The 17,572-nt window shown below is 48.7% G+C and overlaps 1 protein-coding gene across 1 annotated transcript in view; it reads left to right on the forward strand.

The window, feature by feature from the left end:
- A2M (alpha-2-macroglobulin) overlaps window positions 1-17,572 on the forward strand; it is a 60,574-nt gene that overhangs the window by 18,934 nt on the left and 24,068 nt on the right. The window contains exons 10-20 of the mRNA XM_044422201.1: window positions 998-1,107; window positions 1,685-1,840; window positions 2,038-2,262; window positions 3,715-3,778; window positions 7,004-7,155; window positions 9,388-9,537; window positions 11,171-11,344; window positions 13,675-13,889; window positions 14,563-14,602; window positions 15,287-15,474; window positions 16,433-16,727. Coding sequence (XP_044278136.1) covers window positions 998-1,107; window positions 1,685-1,840; window positions 2,038-2,262; window positions 3,715-3,778; window positions 7,004-7,155; window positions 9,388-9,537; window positions 11,171-11,344; window positions 13,675-13,889; window positions 14,563-14,602; window positions 15,287-15,474; window positions 16,433-16,727 — 1,769 coding nt within the window. The remainder of the gene's footprint in view (window positions 1-997; window positions 1,108-1,684; window positions 1,841-2,037; window positions 2,263-3,714; window positions 3,779-7,003; window positions 7,156-9,387; window positions 9,538-11,170; window positions 11,345-13,674; window positions 13,890-14,562; window positions 14,603-15,286; window positions 15,475-16,432; window positions 16,728-17,572) is intronic.

Below are 17,572 nucleotides of genomic sequence, written 5' to 3' on the forward strand. Positions count from 1 at the left end.
AAGGGAAACCTTCCTACTCTCCGGTGTTCTTCTTTTTATTTTTTATTTCGATTTATTTTTTGATTTATATCCTGCCTTTTTCCTACAAAGGGCTCAAGGCAGCTTACATCATTCTCCTCCTCCATCTTATCCCCACAACAACCACCCTGTGAGGTAGGTTGGGCTGAGAGTCTGTGACTGGCCTAAAGTCACCCAGTTGGCTCCATGGCTGAGCGGGGACTAGAACCTGGATCACCTGAGCCCCAGTCCCACGCTCTTAGCCACTACACCACACTGGCTCTCCACTACACCCCACTGGTTTCTTGCAGCAAACCAATCCTCTCAGCCGATCCTGAGAGAGAGAGGTTGGGCCAAAGGTTCTCAGAGAGCTCCATGGCTGAGTGCAGACGAGAACCTGAATCTCCCAGGCCCCAGTCCAGAGCAATAAGCTCCCCTCCACAGTAGCTTTTCTACTTCTACTGCACCTCCTTCTCACCATCACCCCAGGCCAGAGGTGAGCATCAAGAGAAGGAGCAGGTTGCTGTGGCGAAGAGGCAGGACAGTTTCTTGCTGGTCAGTGTGGGTCTTCAGCTGGTTTCTGAGCATGCCTACCTTTGACACTGGCCCTGGTTGTGTCCAGGAAACTCTACCAGTCTAAGTAGGTAACTGTGGGATTGGATAGACCAGGGGTGGGGACCTTGCAGCCAGTGGGCCCAATCTGGGCTGTGGAGGTTTCCACTCTTGCTCGTGGAAGCTTGGGCTCCGTCTGCAGGTTCTGCCCCTCCCAAAGTCCCTGTCCCAGAAGCTGTAGGGTGAGGTGGGGAGAGGGTTCCCCACCGGGAATAACAGCACAGACTCCCTTCCTTGCTGCTCTCGAATACTCCCAGCTGGCATCGTCCTGAATTCCCGTGCACTGGAACACGCTCTGGGGAAACTTGCCCCTGGAAGGTCTGGAAAGGGGGGAAGGCTGCTCTGTTCATCCTGCTCGCACTAAATGGGCGTGTGCTCCCTTTGGCAGGGGTGGTAATGCAAGGCTCCGCGTCCACTCAGATTACCGCGACTCTCAGTACTGTCACCTTTGAGAAGATGGACAACTACTTCAGGCACGGGCTGCCCATCGTGGGCCAGGTAAGATGGGCCCTGTGATGTACCTCTCCATGGCTGGGTGTTGCCTTTCCCAGCATCCCCTGGATGCTCTGGAAGAGCCGTGCTTGAGGGTCTGGTCTCTCAGGCCCCCTGAGTCAAGCCTGTCTTTGCCCCAGGATGTCCGCCTTGCGGACCCTCCACTAGGCCGCTGCCCATGGAATGCCCCCTTCCCATGCAGCCCCCATCTCAGGGGAGCAGCCTCCGAACTGCAGGGCCCTGTCCTGAGGCCACCAGGTTCCCACTGCTGGCCACGCTCTCTTCCCTAGCCAGAGATCCTTGGCTGGCTTTCCACCTTTGCCGCGAACCACCTGCCTCCTGATCCGACGCCTTCTCCTGATGGGAAGAAGTGTATGTTAAAACAGGCCAGAGGGTTGGGGTATGTTGGCTCCATCCCATCTTCTTTTGCAGCTGCCCATCCTGGCAAAGCCTCTGCAGGAGCATCTCCAAAACAGAGTTTTGGAGGCCTTCAGGCTAAAAGATGCCCTCCACTCTCGTCCTATGGAAATGCCTGTATTGATAAAACTCGTGGTGGTGTGGGGGGTTGCTTTTGCATGTCTAGATACTCCTACAAGATGGCTCCAAACAGCCCATCAGCAACGCAACCGTTGAGATTCAAGCACCTGGATTCAAGGGCACCTACGTCACCGACGCAGAAGGACACGCACCGTTTTCCATAGACACAACAAATTTCACGGATGATTCTGTAACTCTCCAAGTGAGTATCTGGGGGAGGGGGGGACGGGGGGAGCTTGCAGCCCGCATGGGCAACGTGGTTCTGTCGGAAAATGCAGACCCATCCGCAGGTGCCCTTGGGACACTGGGGCGCTATTCTAGAAGGCCACGCTTGTCGTCTGCCAGTGTCATGAAGTGCCTGAATTTGGGGGCATTCGTGGTTTTCTTCTTTTCCACCAGGCAATCTACAAATCGGAGCAGCTGTGTAGTAACAGCTGGATCACTCCCCATCACCAGTGGGGCTATTACACACTTTCCCGCTTTTACTCACCGAGCGGAAGCTACCTCCAAGTGAATTCTGTTCCTGGGACATTGCGGTGCGGTCAAACCCAGTCAGTGCAAGTGACTTACGACCTGAGTGGAAGTGGCTCTTTGGGCAGAAAAGAGATTGCCTTTGTCTCTATGGTAAGCCCGAGTGCAGTGAACTTGGTGTATCAGTTGCAGGTGGATGAATGGTTCAGGTGATTTGGGGAGGGGTGGGCTGTGCTTTCGCCTAAGCATTCCCTCCAGCTGCACATGAAACTGGTGCTGCCCGGGGCATGAGACCCTCCTGAGATTTTTCCAGTGAGGGGAAAAATAAAAATAAAAACATGAAATGGTGGGAAACCAATGATTGGAGATATTGAGAGACAGAGAGGAAGGAACGAAGGGTGGGACAAAGGAAGATGGGGATAGGGTTACAAAGGAGAGGGGGACAAAGGAAGGAGAATGGAACAGAGAAACTTAGAAACAGAGCGAGTCAGAAGAGGCCTCCCGGGCCATCTAGTCTTGACCCCTGGTTCCAGCTGGCTCTGCTTACGACATGCCTCCCATGTGCATGGCTAGCCTGTCTTTGAACACCCTCACCGATGGGGCCTCAACCACCCCCCGTGGAAGCCCATTCCTTTCCCTCGGGGTCCTGACTGTCAGGAAGTGCTTCCTGGCATCCAAATTGAACCTTGGCTCCCTGAATGAGGATGCCCTGCAAGGGGTGGGTGAGATGATTTTCCCTCCGAAACTACTGCTGAGGACTGAGAAACTCTCCTCTGGTGTTAATTGTGGTGACATGTGTTTATCTTTTCGCAAGATGGTTGTTGTTACGATCTCCCATAATATATCAGCATTATCAGCAACGAATGCACAGTGTTCAAGCATGGAAGAGCAGAGGGGTCTTCTGTCTTTCCTAGCTACATCCTTTGTGATTTAAGGAACATGCCTGCCCTTCCCTCCCATAAGACCATTACATCCTATTATCTTTGAATTAATGGCCTGGTTTGTGTTTGGCGTATTCTAACATTACCGCCTTTGAATATTTTAACAGCAAACTGGATATGCCTGTTTGAAAGCCATACAATGTCACTGAGATGGGATTGGGTGTGCGCTTCAGAACAGTTCATACTCATCTTCCTACCAAGGTTCCTTATAGCCTGAAGTGTCTGATCCTGCTTAATCTTGGAATCTAGCAGGGTCACGCCTGGTTGAAATCTGGATGGGTGACTTACATGCTGGAAATGTCCCAGAGAGCTTTGGCCAGGGGCAGTATAGAAATGATGCTGATGCTCCTGCAGTAAAATACGTTGACTTTCAAACTCCAAACTGGTTTCAAGAACTGGAGTTTATTCCCTGTTGGGAGAAGGATTTCTAGAAATCTCTCACCCTCTGCAACAGACCAAATCCATGAAATATCCTGGAGAACTTGGAAGCACACCCACTCCTTTTCTTAGCATGCTTGGCTGTTCCTAATTGGTGTTGCCCAGCTGCGCATTTGTGTTTTCCTGGGCCATCACAAATTCTCTTTGCCTTTTAATCGCAGATTCATGAATGGGATTTTTAGCTTCTGATGTGTCTGCTAACAAGATCTTTTCTTCTTTTGTGCAGTACATGGTCAAGGGATTGCTTGTGCAAGCGGAGATCCACAATGAGTTCGCGACTCTCACTGCAAGTAAGTATTTTCTTGCGTACTCCCAATCTCTCAATTCGTTCTGCACAACTAGCATGCTGACAGCTGAAACTGGGGTCTCTCCATGAGTAGAAGGTTGTTATTCAGCCTTGGGGTGTTCAAAACCCTCCTCTGTGGGTGGATGCATGAATGAAGTCACTTTATGCTGTGGGTAGATGGTTCTCTCTCAGTCTACAAACACCTCCCCTCTCACTTTTCCACGTGCACACAGATGAAGAAGAGATCTTCCTTTTTTGTGCTGCTGGCACATAAAAGCATATGAGGAGTCCTACTGGATCAACGGGCCATCTAGTTCAGCGTTCTGGCCAACCAGTGGCCAACCAGTTGCCCATGGGAAAAACATGCAGGGCAACTACACCATCCCTATGATGTCCAGCAGTTGCCACTATCCAGACTAGTAGCCATGGATAGCCTTCTCCTCCAGGAACTTCTCCAGTCCCTTTTTGAAGCCATCCAAATTGGTGGCCATCAGCACTTCCCGTGGCAGGAAATTCCACAGACTGTCTATGTACTGTGGGAAGAAGTCCTGAATCTTCCACTGATGACTTCCATGGCATGGCCTGGGGCTCTAGCATTATGAACCAGAAATGGGAAAGACCTTTATTTATCCATTTACATGTATTTATAGGTTGCCTATAATAGTCAAGGCCTTCCTAGGCAGCTTAAAGTGCATAAAACTTATTAAACTATTAATTTTAATGTGCTTTACTCTGTTTAATATGTTTAAAACATAATGAATTAAACATCTATAAAAGCAATTAAAAAGGGACACAGCGAACAGGCTAAATGTTAAAAAAAATCCTAAAAGATATGTCTTTGCCTGGTGCTGAAAGGAAAATAGAGATGGCGCCAGGTGAATTTCCCTAGGGAGGGAGTGCCAGAGATGGGGAGCAGCAGCAGAAAAGGCCCTTCGCCTTTTTGCCACACCTCTCATCTCCGTGAGGGGTGATTCTCATAGACGGGCTTCCTGAGCTGATCTAAGTGGGATGGGTAGGTATATATGGGTGCAGACGGTCCTTTAGATAGCCGGGCCCCAAGCCTTTAGGGCTTTATATGTCAATACCAGCACATTGAATTGGGCCTGGACCACAACTAGTAGCCAGTGAAATTCTTTCAGCACTGGTGTTCTATGGGCCAGTCTGGCAGTACCAGTTACCAGCTGAGCTGCCCGATTCTGCACCAATTACAATTGCCGGACTGTCTTCAAGGGCAGCCCCACATAGAGCACATTACAAAACTCTATTTTGGAAGTTATCAGAGCATGGGCAACTATCTTCAGGTTCCCACTGTCTAGGTAGGGGCGGAGCTGGAAAATCCGCCACAGCTGGAAAAAGGCATTCCTAGACACTGAGTCCACCTGATAATCCAGGGAAAGACCAGGATCCAGGAGCTCCCCCAGACTGCGGACCCTGTCCTTTAGGGGGGGTGTGGCTCCGTCCAGGACAGGGTAATGCCCTCGTAACCTATCAGAGGTCCCCCCCTGCCAATAGTACCTCCGTCTTCCCAGGATTAAGTCTCAGTTTACTGACCCTCATCCAGTCCATTATCGAGCTCAGGCACTGGCTCAGGACGGCAACAGCCTTGCCTAGATTAGAGGAGAAGGAGAGGTAGAGCTGAGTGTCATCAGCATATTGCTGACTCCTCAGCCCAAGCCTCCGAATGGCCCCTCCCAGCGGTTCCATGTAGATATTGAACAGCACTGTGGACACTACAGAGCCCTGTGAAACCCCATGAAATGCCTCCTCGCCACTGTCTCCACACCATGCCGAATCCAAGGCACTTCTTCCATGTCCTCACCCACATTATTTTTCTTTCTAAGCCAACAGTGCCATCTATTGGGAGATGGAAGGCAAGAACAGGGCCTGCCATACCACTAGGCCGGGGATGGGGGACATGTGACCCTCCAGAGGTTGTCACACTCTCAGTACACAGAGAGAACCGGTGTGATGCAGTGGTCAAAGTACAGGGCCGGGATTCAGGAGATCCTGGTTCTAGTCTCTGTCTGGCAATGCAGCTGATGGGAGTTCCAGCTGTAGGCACTCCCCATCCACATCCCGGACCTGTCTGTGCTGAGAGCCAGTGTGGCGTCGTGGATAAGAGCGTGGGACCGGGACTCAGGAGATCCGGGTTCGAATCCCCACTCGGCCATGGAGCCAACTGGGTGACTTTGGGCCAGTCACAGACTCTCAGCCCAACCTACCTCACAGGGTTGTTGTTGTGGGGATAAGATGGAGGAGGAGAATGATGTAAGCTGCCTTGAGCCCTTTGTAGGAGAAAGGCAGGATATAAATCGGAAAATAAATAAATAAATCAATAAATCAATAAAATTTCCAGGGCCACCTTAGCACAGATGCCCTCCTCTGGGGAAGGACCCCTCAAGGCCAGGCATTTGGGCCCAGTGGGCTCTCTGGAGAGCTGTACCAGCTGCCCCTCTGATGAAGTCAGTTGCCTTCTCAGAGAAACCCTCGGCCTCCTGCCTGGCTCTGAGAAGGCCTTAAGTGACGTATGGGGCAGTGACTGTGCCAGATGCTTCCCTGGTACAGACCTTGCCCCCAGTGGGTGGTGTGGTTTTCCAGAGGCCGTCTTTTGTATGCCGAGAGGTCCTCAAAGTGAAGCACGGGGCAATGGCAAGGACCAGGACCCTGCTGGCACTAGGGGGTATACACGATCCACTGCCCTTCTGGAAATGCCACCAGAAGCAGGAGATTCCTCTCACTTTACAGGGTGGGCCAGCCTTTAGTGCTGGCTTATGCATTGCCTCAGGCCAAAGACGTGTCTTGGAAGAACCCTGGATTAGAAGGAGAGACCGCGGTATTCGGAGAAAGTGGCACAGCTAACCTGATTCCTCCTTGGCTATTTTTGTTGTCAACTTGGAAGGTGGCAACAATGGGGAGGGCTTTCCTTGGGGTGGTCCCCGTTATGGAGCGGCCTCCTCACTGCAGCCCAGCTGGCACCAAGCTTTGCCTCTTTTCGGCTCCATGTTAAGACAGCACTTTATGCTGAAGCCTTTAAGAATTGATTTAACTTTGGCAAAGGGGTGGTGTGGAAATGGAGATCAGAACAGCAGCAACTGCCATCTGCAGCTGAAGCTCAACCCCAAACAGCACCCTGGGGTGGAATCCCAACCATCTTTCCCACCTGCCTCTCTTTCTGAGCGAATGTCTTTATCTAGAACTCAGATGAACTCGGGTGAATGTCTTTATCTAGGCCACAGACTACAAGGAAAGTTTACTTTGGAGTTGAACGTGAGCTTCAATATGGCTCCCATGGTCCGTGTGCTTGTATACACTATTCTTCCCAGTGGAGAACTTGTGGCTCACTCGGTGGATTTCACCGTTGATAACTGCTTTGAGAACCAGGTAAGGAGGTCTGGGCATGCTCAGGACCGTTGCTGAAAGAGGGAGGTAGAGTTACATGGGATGTGTAAAGAGCCAGCTGCCTGGGTTCCGGCCTGCTTTCTTGCAGCCCTTAGTTGGTGCTGAGTGGGCCTTGCATTGGCGTGGGCCTCTGCCAGGAATTAGCTCCACATGGCGTCCCTCTTCTGTGTGCAGACTTGGGATACACTACACGTACTCTGGAGGAGGGTTGCTGGGTTACATAAGAGAATTGCTGCCGGCATCGACTTCTTCTTGGATCAGCTCGCTTCCTAAGCCAGGGCCGAGCACAAGAACGGGCTGACAAAGAGAAGCAAGCTGGTTTCTGCGTGATCATCACGACCCTAGCGGTCATCTTGGCCTGGATTTTGAAAACCCTGGCTGGGGTGAAGCTGGTGAATTTGAGCATTGGGGACAAGGCAGATGTGATGGGTTCGGATATTTTATTTATTTATAAAATCCGTATGCCATCCATTACTTCCGTCTCTGGACGGCTTACAACATTAATCAGAATAAAATAAATTAACTAAACTAATTATTCCATGCTGGCTGAAAATCCAGTAAAATACAAACAATAAACTCCAATTAATACATATTAAAATATTGATCGAATGAAAAGTCCTTGACCTGGCTCCGAAAAACATATAATGACGGTGCCAGTGGACCTCTCTAGGGAGCACATTCCATAGTTGGGGCGCCAGCTCAGAGAAGGCTCTCCTCTGGGTACTCTGTCTCCTAATGTCTTTCACAGAGGGTTCCCGGAGGAGGGCTTCTCCTGCCGATCTCAGGATATGAGGATTGTGTGTTTGGGAATGGATGGGATTAGAGCCAAAGGATAAGCCGGAATGGGGAATGTTTGGTCTTCCAGTTTTGGTTGGAGTACAGCTCCCATCAGCCCTAGCCAACTTCCCTAGTGGCCAGAGAAGACAGCAAGGATGCTTTTTCAGTCTACAGGCTGCCCTATCACTGAAGTTTTCAGGATGAAACAATATAACCAAGCATGAAAACCCAACATAAAGCACATTCAATGTCACCTGAAACTCAGAAGAAAAGATTCTGCATTTGTAAGAAATAAATAACTGAGCAGCTGAAAACAGAGAAGGCATTTCAAGAAGCAGCAATACACATATTAAAAATAAAGCAAGCGGCAGTTTAAAAGGCCTGGGAAAATGTATTTGCCTGGTGCTGAAAATTTGACAAAGGAACTCCAGGTGGGCCTGTCCAGGGTGGTCATTCCTGCATGTGGATGATTCCACCTTTTGCATCTTGGTCCCAGATTTCCCATCCATGATGGGAAGGATGAGAGCAGAATTCCAGTGGATTGAAGGGCTGAAGAAACTGAAGGTTTAACAACTTGTACACAGTGTTTTAGAGTCCTCCTTTGATTCTGATCCTCTCAGAAAAGGGTTCAGGGGTCACACTTCAGTAAGAATGTGTGAAGAATCCCTCTCGTGTCTAGGAATCCATTGAATTTATGAGCTCGAGTCCAGATTCTGGGACTTGAATTCTGGACGGCCTAATTCTGAATTCCAGGTTGACTGAACCCAGCATTTACGTGGTGCTGCCCAGGAACTGAGACCCAAGTAACTTTCCTCTTCTGAGCCATGCACAGCCGACTTTGCTTGTGCTGCTGCATGTGATACGGAAGAAGGTTGCTGGTTGCGGTGGAAAAGTTCTCTTGGGCATGGGTGTTGCTGTTTCGCTGCATAAATGATGGGGTAGGATGAACTCTTTTGGAATCTGTCCCTCCAGAATCTGTGGGTTTCCTCTCATGCTCAGCCTGCTCTTGCACAGCAAGCCGAGCCAAGAGGAAGTTGCGAATGCTCGTGGAGCCGAGGTGCATAACCAGCAACCTTCCCCATCAGGAGTGGCTGCAGGATGTGAAAGAGGGGACAGATTTTTTATTATTATTATTATTATTATTATTATTATTATTATTAAAATATTTCTATGCCGCCCCTTGCCGAAGCCTCGGGGTGGCTTACAACACAATTTTCCACCCAAAACGGATTCCATGCACTTCCCTTCTGAACGATGCTCAGATTAAACTCTGCAATCCGTCTTTCAGGCAACTTTGCTGCTTTAATCAGTGAATTCTTTCTTGGCTGGTGGGCAGCTGCAGAGGGGAACCCAAACTTAGCAAATGGATCTCTAGAAGGACTCTTGGATGAAGTTCTGCTGGGGAATGAACTTGTCAACACTCCTTCCTTTTTACAGGTGAAACTGAAGTTCCAGGATCGTGAAGTTGTTCCTGGTAGCAAGACAACCCTCCGTCTTTCAGCTGCCAAACCCTCCCTCTGTGCCATCAAAGCGATCGATGAGAGTGTCTTTCTCCTGAAGCCCGAAGCTGAGCTCTCACCTCAGTCTGTGAGTTGAGGTTCTTCATGATGTTTTCAGAGCAGGTTCCCACTGTTCTTTCCCGGGGAAGTCCTCCAAATCGCTCTCTCTCTTACACACACACACAGTGGAATCTCCCAATAGAGAAAGACTTCTTCCCAACATGATCCCTCGCAAGCTAAGAATTACTCTAGTGATGTGCTGAATTCTTTAGGTGAGGAGATGGCAAAACATCAAGGGCAGGCCCTGGCCAGGGCCCAAACCCCGGAAGGGTCCCCTGACAAGAGCCTCCTGGAGTTGTTCGTCTTCAGCACTGCCTCTCATTCTGGCCCAGGCAATGGTGATGGCGAGGCAGAGGAACAGCAGGTGCCATGGTCTTCCTGCCCTCTGGTTCTCTGCTGGTCAAGCCATGGTGAGAAAGAGGAGATGGAACCAGAGCAGCTGGTGACATCTGGTGGCAAGAAGGTGGATGGAGCTGATGGGCAGCCTTTTGGGGTGTCTTGCCCAAACAGCTGACCCTGAACAGAACAAACATTTTGCAGAGTTCTGTGCAAGGAATGGAGGACAGCCTTAGAGGGGTGGAACCTTTCTCATGCTCTGGTAGATAAGTCGGTGAGGGTATTCCCTCCAAAGAGGAGTAACCCCAGCCAGATATTTTGCCGCCCAGCTCCAGAGCAGATGATGTCAAGCGAGTTTCTTTCACTTACCTCATATCCCTTTTCTCTATAACAAAACTTCTTGTCCTAACTTCTGCTTTTTACTCTTCTTGGTTAGTTTTCCTCTAAAAGATATACTTACATCCATTCTGAGGAGAAAATTTTTGAGGGAAAATTCCAAGGAGGAAAGAGGTAACTGTTCTGAGGGGAGGAATGTTCCTTTCTTGAGCAGTGCTTTTTTTGTAAGAAAAATGTGCCGGAACTCATGAAATTATTTACCTTTTGCATGTAGTCAGTCACTGTACACACACCCATACACATCAGTTGTGTAACGAAACATAACGGTCACCGCCTGCAGTAAGCACTCAGCGCGCGACCACACGACCAATCACAAGCCGAGCAGCACCACAAGCCAAGCAGCACCATCACAACCAGTGCGGACAAAGTACGCATGCCTCAGATTCGACACACAAGTAGCCCGCATGCACCGTTTTAATGATTTTGCCACCAACCTCCTACGCTTGACAGGGCGTTTCAAATCCACATGGACCAAACATCAAATTTTCAAAAGTTACTTTTAAAACTTGGAAAATCTGTCAAAAAAAGGTGCCAGAACTCTGTTCCGGTGTGTTCTATGACAAAAAAAGCACTGCTCTCGAGTATCCTACCTGTTCTGGCAATACCGTGATCTCAGTCTGAGGCAATGTGAAAACTTCTGGGTGAAACAAACCACTCAAAACTGGGAAATCCAGCTCAAGAGGGCCTCAGAAAAGCTGACCAGGGGGTTTCTGTTCTCTCATTAGGTGCTTCCCTCTTCACAGTCTGAATGGTCTGATCTTTTCTGGTCTACCAAAGTCTTGTAACAGCATCTGGAATGGATTTTACAAGTCCTTCCAGGCGAATTCATGGGGCCTGCGTCACCATGAGAGCTGACAAGGTTTGGGCGCATTGGCCACAAAATGGGAGCATTTTAGACTATCCTGAATTGCTGACTTTGTTGTTTACAGATATTCAATTTGCTCCCTGTGACATCCCTCAGAGGCTATTATCATGATGGCTACTCTCTGGAGGAAACAGATGTTAATCCTTGTATACCTGCAAGGACGATTATTGTAGATGGCATCCGCTACCAAGCTGTGTCTTTTGGGTATAATGTGGGCGACACCTATGAGATCCTCAAGGTGAGCACCAAAGGGTCCCAGCATTTGTCATGAGCAGAATGCATGTTGGCGCCCCATTGTGTGTTGGTGTGTGTGGATGTATTGGGAAGTCGAACATTGTAGGGATCCTGCGTCCATGGAGGTCCCCAGTATCAGGGGTAACTGCATTTGGTTAAAACAATGCAGATAACAAAACTGATTAGTGAAAACCTCTTTGGGGACATGGAACTGCAGTTCATGGCAGCCCATTTGATCCCAAGAAGGGCTGTCAAGCCCCCTATACTCTTGGACAGAGGGCCCTAATGTAGTGTTCATGTAGGTGTCCTGATTGAATTTTTATATCTATCTATCTATCTATCTATCTATCTATCTGTTTATTATTTATTTATTTGGAGTTTTTATATGCCGTCCCATCGCTTAACACCTCGGGACGGCTTACATAAATAAACATAAATAGACAACATAATGCCCAATACAAATACAAAAAATATAAATTACACAAATTAAAACCCCCGATTCATTCTGACTGGAAATTAAAACCTGTAGATAATATTAAACATTGTTAAAATATTGTTTAAATAATAAGGTCTTGGCTTGGTGCCGAAAAACAAATAACGATGGCACCAGGTGGACCTCTCTGGGGAGCGCATTCCATAGGTGGGGCGCCACCGCAGAGAAAGCCCTCCTCCGGGTACTCACCCTCCTAGTATCTCTCACGGAGGATTCCCGGAGAAGGGCCTCTGCTGCTGTTCTCAAGGGGCAGGAGGGCAAATATGGAAGCAGGAAGCAGCACGCATATATATGTGTGTGTTTAGTATAGTTAGATGGATTGGAGTGAAATGCATACAACATCTAATAATATACAGTTCAAGGAATGCAGATCAGACATCCAAACAAGTATCCGTTTGAAGTTGATATCATTAGGCCAGCTGTTCCTGTATTGAGAGCACTGTAAGATTGTCAATCCATTACATTCTGGGTGTTTATCCTTCCAATTTTGTAATATCAGTCTTCTAGCTGTCAAAAGAGTGTAGAGGATCCCTTTTCATCCACACTTCCACTAGTTAATTCTCGTGAAGCAGGTGAATAATTTAAAAGAGCCTGCGCAGCAGCAGATATGGAAGCCTGTTCCAATACAAAGTTTATCTGTATAATAACCTACTCCCCAAAGGTAATTAATTCCTGGACATTGCCAAAACATGTTTAAAAGAAGCCTTGGCTGCATTGTACCTCCAACAATCTGCCAAATTATTATTATTATTATTATTATTATTATTATTATTATTATTATTATTATAACATTTCTATGCCACCCCTTGCTGAAGCCTCGGGGCGGCTTACAACACAATAAAATACATTGAAATACAATAGAACATAATAAATTACCATTAAATACAAAAATACAAAAAATACACTGAGTTACGAACATAATAATATCAAATTAAAATTATCAGTATAAAATAAGTAAATAAAGAATATAGGAGGAGAAAAGAGAAGGAAGAAGAAAGTTGCCCTGACCAGATCATATATTTTAACCATTAAAATGATGTTTAAATAAAAAGGTCTTTACCTGGCGCCGAAAAACCAGTAACGACGGTGCCAGGTGGACCTCTTTGGGGAGTGAATTCCATAGGTTGGGCACCACCACAGAGAAAGCCCATCTCGTATTACAGGGACATTGTGGAGTTGAGTAAATGTGTTTTTGTTGAGTAAAATGCAGCCTAAATTCTGTAGATGTAACCACAGCCTAAGAATATGCAGATAAGGCGTTTATGGGTGTGTCACACGGTAGTGTCTCAAATTCCCAGGTGTGTCCATGGATCCCAAAGGGTTACAGTGGGTGGGGCTGCAAGCAGAAAGGGGCAGGAACAAAGGCATTGGGGCCAAAATCTCCCCACATCTCCCCCAAACCCAAGGACAGCACTCTGCAGGGTCCTGAGAAGTTGTCACAAAGAGGACGGGCAGGATCTCTTCTTGATCGTCCCAGAGTGCAGGACACGAAATAACAGGCCCGGGTGACAGGAAGCCAGGTCCTGGAGGAACATCAGGAAGAATTTCCTGGCTCTTAGAGCTGTATGACAGTGGGACCCAGGACCTGGGAAGGTGGTGGGCTCTCCCTCACTGGAGACATTGAAGAGGCAGCTGGATGGCCACCTGTCAGGGATGCTTGAACCTGGAGTCCTGGACCTGATGGCCTTCTTGGCCTCTCCCAACTCTACTGTTCAAGGATTCTGCAAGACTTAGCATCCCAAAGTACCGCCAAAGTTGCCTCCCCACATCCACCCTGCTGACCTCCACATTGGTTTTCTGCTTCTAAGACTCTCCCACTGACTCATTTGCATATTTTACAGGAATTCGGCGTGAAAGTTTTTACCAGCACTAAAATACACAAGCCTAATATTTGTCCAGTTCCCATGCCTATGCCAGCAGCCATGGATTATGGTGAGAACTGGAAGTGGTCGGATGATGGTGGAAACCTGTTTTTGGCCTTGAATGCTCTGAAAAAGCACAGCAAACTTTCTGTACCCCACCCCTCACCCCGGCTTTCTATTATGGACTTGCAGTGGTACTGATCTTCCTCTGAGTAAATAGCTTTAAGAGGGGCCATCAGTTAAAATAATTACCATCATGCTCCTGGTGGGAGGAGTTTCTGAGCCACCTCCAGTGCTCCCTCTGCCCGCCTTTGCGCCGTTTGTATGAACGGTCACCAAGATTTTGCCTCAAGGAAAACTCAGAATGGATTTTTCTTATGACTTTATTGCATCGCCACCTTCTTGCATTTATCATCCGCCTTTTTCCCCTCTTGTGAGGATCCCAAGGTGGCTTGCATTGCTCCATTTCACCCTCAAAAGAACTGTCACGTGAGGTAGCTTAGGCTGAGGGGGAGTGATAGGCCGAAAGTCCCCCAAGTAGCTTCATGGCTGAGCAGGGACTGAAACCTGGTTCTTCCAGGTTCCCAGTCCAATATCCTGACCATGACACCGCACTGGCTCCTTCTATAATATGGAAGGCTCTGGCTCCTCTTCCTCCTCTCCCTCACTGGGGATCCTCATCTGCCTGACAGGCAGACAGCCAGTGAGCAAGCAGGCAGGGCACCTCCTCTTCCCCCTTCTCTCTACCATGGTTGTCTGGGCCAGAGCGTGTGGCTGGTGGGCAACCAGGTGACAGCAGTGAAGAGGGAATGCAATTCCAGGGGGCACCTGCTGGCGGCCCCCTGTTGGGGTGTCAGCCCTTGGCAGGCTCCCAGGAATCCCGCCATTGAAGCCAGCCATGGTGATCGTGTGTTTTAGGGACGGGGCGGGTGGGGAACAGTGGGGATGATGGGAAGTAGGAACAGGGCTGAGCCTTGAGGACAGTGCTTGAGGCCTGTTCTCTGGAGTGGCAAATTGCTGTGCGAACCCCAGAGGTGCCACGAAGACGGTGATGTGAGCACTTCAGCCACCCAGGGATGAGAAGCAGGCGTGAGCCAGCCGTTCCATGGGCTGGAGTGGGGAGTTGGTGTTGGCCGGGGGGGCTGGAAAAAGCCTGTGGGAAGGCATCCCTGTGCAGTCTCTTCCACACCAGACCCCTCCCCTTCCCACAACCATCCTCCCCACTTTTCCATTCTCCGTGAAGAGAGAGTGAGGGACCTCCACGAGAAAGAGGCAGGGGCTCACAGGCGTTTGTCCAGGCCAGTCCTGTCAGCTCCTCGCAAGTCAGGTGCTTCCACGTGCTGCTGGCAGCCCAGCTGGGGAGGGGCGGGGGGAGAAGCCCACAGGGGGCCAGTCCATTCTCGGGACTGGAGATCACTGGGGGCGCTCTCTCCTCCCAGGGGCAGGGCTTCGGGGAAGGGCAGGGCCCATGGGGGGTTCCCAACCTAGATTGGGACCACAGGCCAAGGTTCCCTGCCCTTGCGGCAAGCCCCCGAGGGAGGTGAAGCTGGGCCTGCTGCTCTGAGCAGTGGTGTGGGGTGCATCTTGGTAGAAATTAATCGCACGTTCCCTCCTTGGTTACGTAGTTGGCTACAGAGAAAACATTGGTGCCCTAGGGACCGCAGGCACCTTCCACCGATCCAGTGCAGCTCCTCCTCCTCCTCCTCCTGAGAGTGGGCCGCAGGAAACTGTCAGGAGCGAATTCCCAGAGACATGGCTGTGGCATTTGTTTGAAATAGCGTAAGTGGTGGTTTTAAAAGGGGAGTGGACAAATTCCTGGAGGAGGCCCTCTTTGGCTACTAGTCCTCATGGCCATTCCATTATTACGTGCATAGCTCTCCTTTCTTCCTCTTGCTAGGAATCCAAGGTGGCTTCTAAAGGCCTCCTCCCCTCAAGTTTACCCTCATAACACCCATGTAAGGTAGGCTAAGCTGAGAGTCTGACTGGCCCAAAGTCACCCACCATGCCTGTGCACACCCATTGCTGGGGAACATGGGTGGGAGGTTTATCTATTAAAATTTTTTGTATACAGTGGTACCTTGGCTCACAAACTTAATCCGTTCCACGACTGGTCGTGACCCAAATCGGTCGTGAGCCAAGTCAGATTTCCCTATACGGTTCAATGTAAATAAGGTTAATGCATTCTGTAACCATTTTTTAATCACAAAAATTTGAAACAAAGTGACAAAGAACAACAAAGTAGCAAAGAACAACAAAGATCATGGCCATCTCCCCCCCGCCCCCCCCCCCCCGAGCACGACTGCGATGCATGATGCGGAGTTTGTGACCTGAGGCAAAATTGATCTGAAATTTCTCTTTGCAACCTGATTTGGTCATGAACTGAGGCATTTGTGAGCCGAGGTACCACTGTACTGTTCTCTCAGCACATCGCTCTAGGAACAACTTGCAAACGGTTATAAACATTAAACAACATAACAATTATCCATAAAATCCATACAAAAACAGAAGAACAGAAGAAAATGAATTAGCATAACAAAGAATAAAAGAATAACATATTGAACCAGAGCAAGCAATCATTTTCAATAAAAACCAGTATTTAAACACACCCCTAATCAGAGGTTAAAATAATGGGAGAATAAAAGGGTTTTGATCTGGTTTCACGATGATGATGATGTAGCGGGAAATAGGAAGACTGTGGAGGGTTGCCTCTCACCCTTTCTTCCTCTGCGTCTTGCAGGGATCCAGAACAAAAGGGGGCTGCCACCACCAAAGGACAGCGCCCTGTGTCTATACCTTCAGATGGTGTTGCAGGACATCTTGATATCCCCGTGACGGCTCCGGACACCATCACGAAATGGAAGACTGATGCTTTCTGTATGTCGACCAGTTCGGGCATTGGCCTGGCCTCGTCTGCTTACCTCACCGTTTTCCAGCCGTTCTTCCTTGATCCCATCATACCTTACTCTGTGGTGAGGGATGAGACATTTGATATGAAAATCCCCATCTACAATTACCGGAAAGATTGCATGAGGGTGAGCATCGCTCCCAGTCGGTAAAATCTACCTACTCTGTCTCTCCATTTCCTAGCACTTGGGCTGTTGAGTTAAGGGCTCTTTAGTGGCCCAGGATTCAAAGCCTGGCACCAACCTCTTTAACTCCTTTCTCTTCTTGAAAGCAAGCATTTCTCAGTTGCTTTTCAGGGCAAGGGCCGTCCCAATTTGTGTGGGTTCCTGAGGTTAGGGGCTGGGGTGGTGTGTGTGTGGGGGGGGTTGCCTGTTTTTCCTTTGGAAAAAGTGCAGAACAGTACAGCAGGTGCAAAATTCAGCTTCCTGAGAATCTTAGTTTATTGCTTGTTTCTCCACACCCATTTTTAACCCGTCAGCCACAAAGTTTAAGTTCCTAGTCCTTGTGGCTTTGAAAGTGTGTGGGAAGTACTATGTGAAGTCTGAGACACCATGAAGAGGCTGGGATGCTAAATAAGATGGTCTTTATATGACATCCTCTTCTGTGCCTCATTTCTTCAGAGCAAATCCAGAAAAAGACCTTCCATTAAAAAAAATGCAGTATAAAAAGATAGGCAGATTTAGATAAATTGCATCACCTTTTGTGATTTGCAGTATTATGTCTACTGACTGGAGATTTCTGTTTCTTTCAGTGTAGATTTTTTGTTGGCATTCAGGCCGTCTGAGTGACTGTGTCCCCCCTGCTCCTTTCTACAGGCATAGCCAGCCTGTGCAGAGATGAACTAAGAATCTAGCGGCCCTTTTTAAAAACCTGCCAGCTTATTCTGCCCTCGATTTTTGTGTATTCATGCCAATATGGGGGGAGGGTTTATTTATTTATTTATTTAAACATTTCTATGCCGCCCCTTGCCGAA

Source organism: Varanus komodoensis, unplaced genomic scaffold (assembly GCF_004798865.1).
Source record: "Varanus komodoensis strain SLA01 unplaced genomic scaffold, ASM479886v1 scaffold121, whole genome shotgun sequence".
In the NCBI taxonomy this organism is placed as follows: domain Eukaryota; kingdom Metazoa; phylum Chordata; class Lepidosauria; order Squamata; family Varanidae; genus Varanus; species Varanus komodoensis.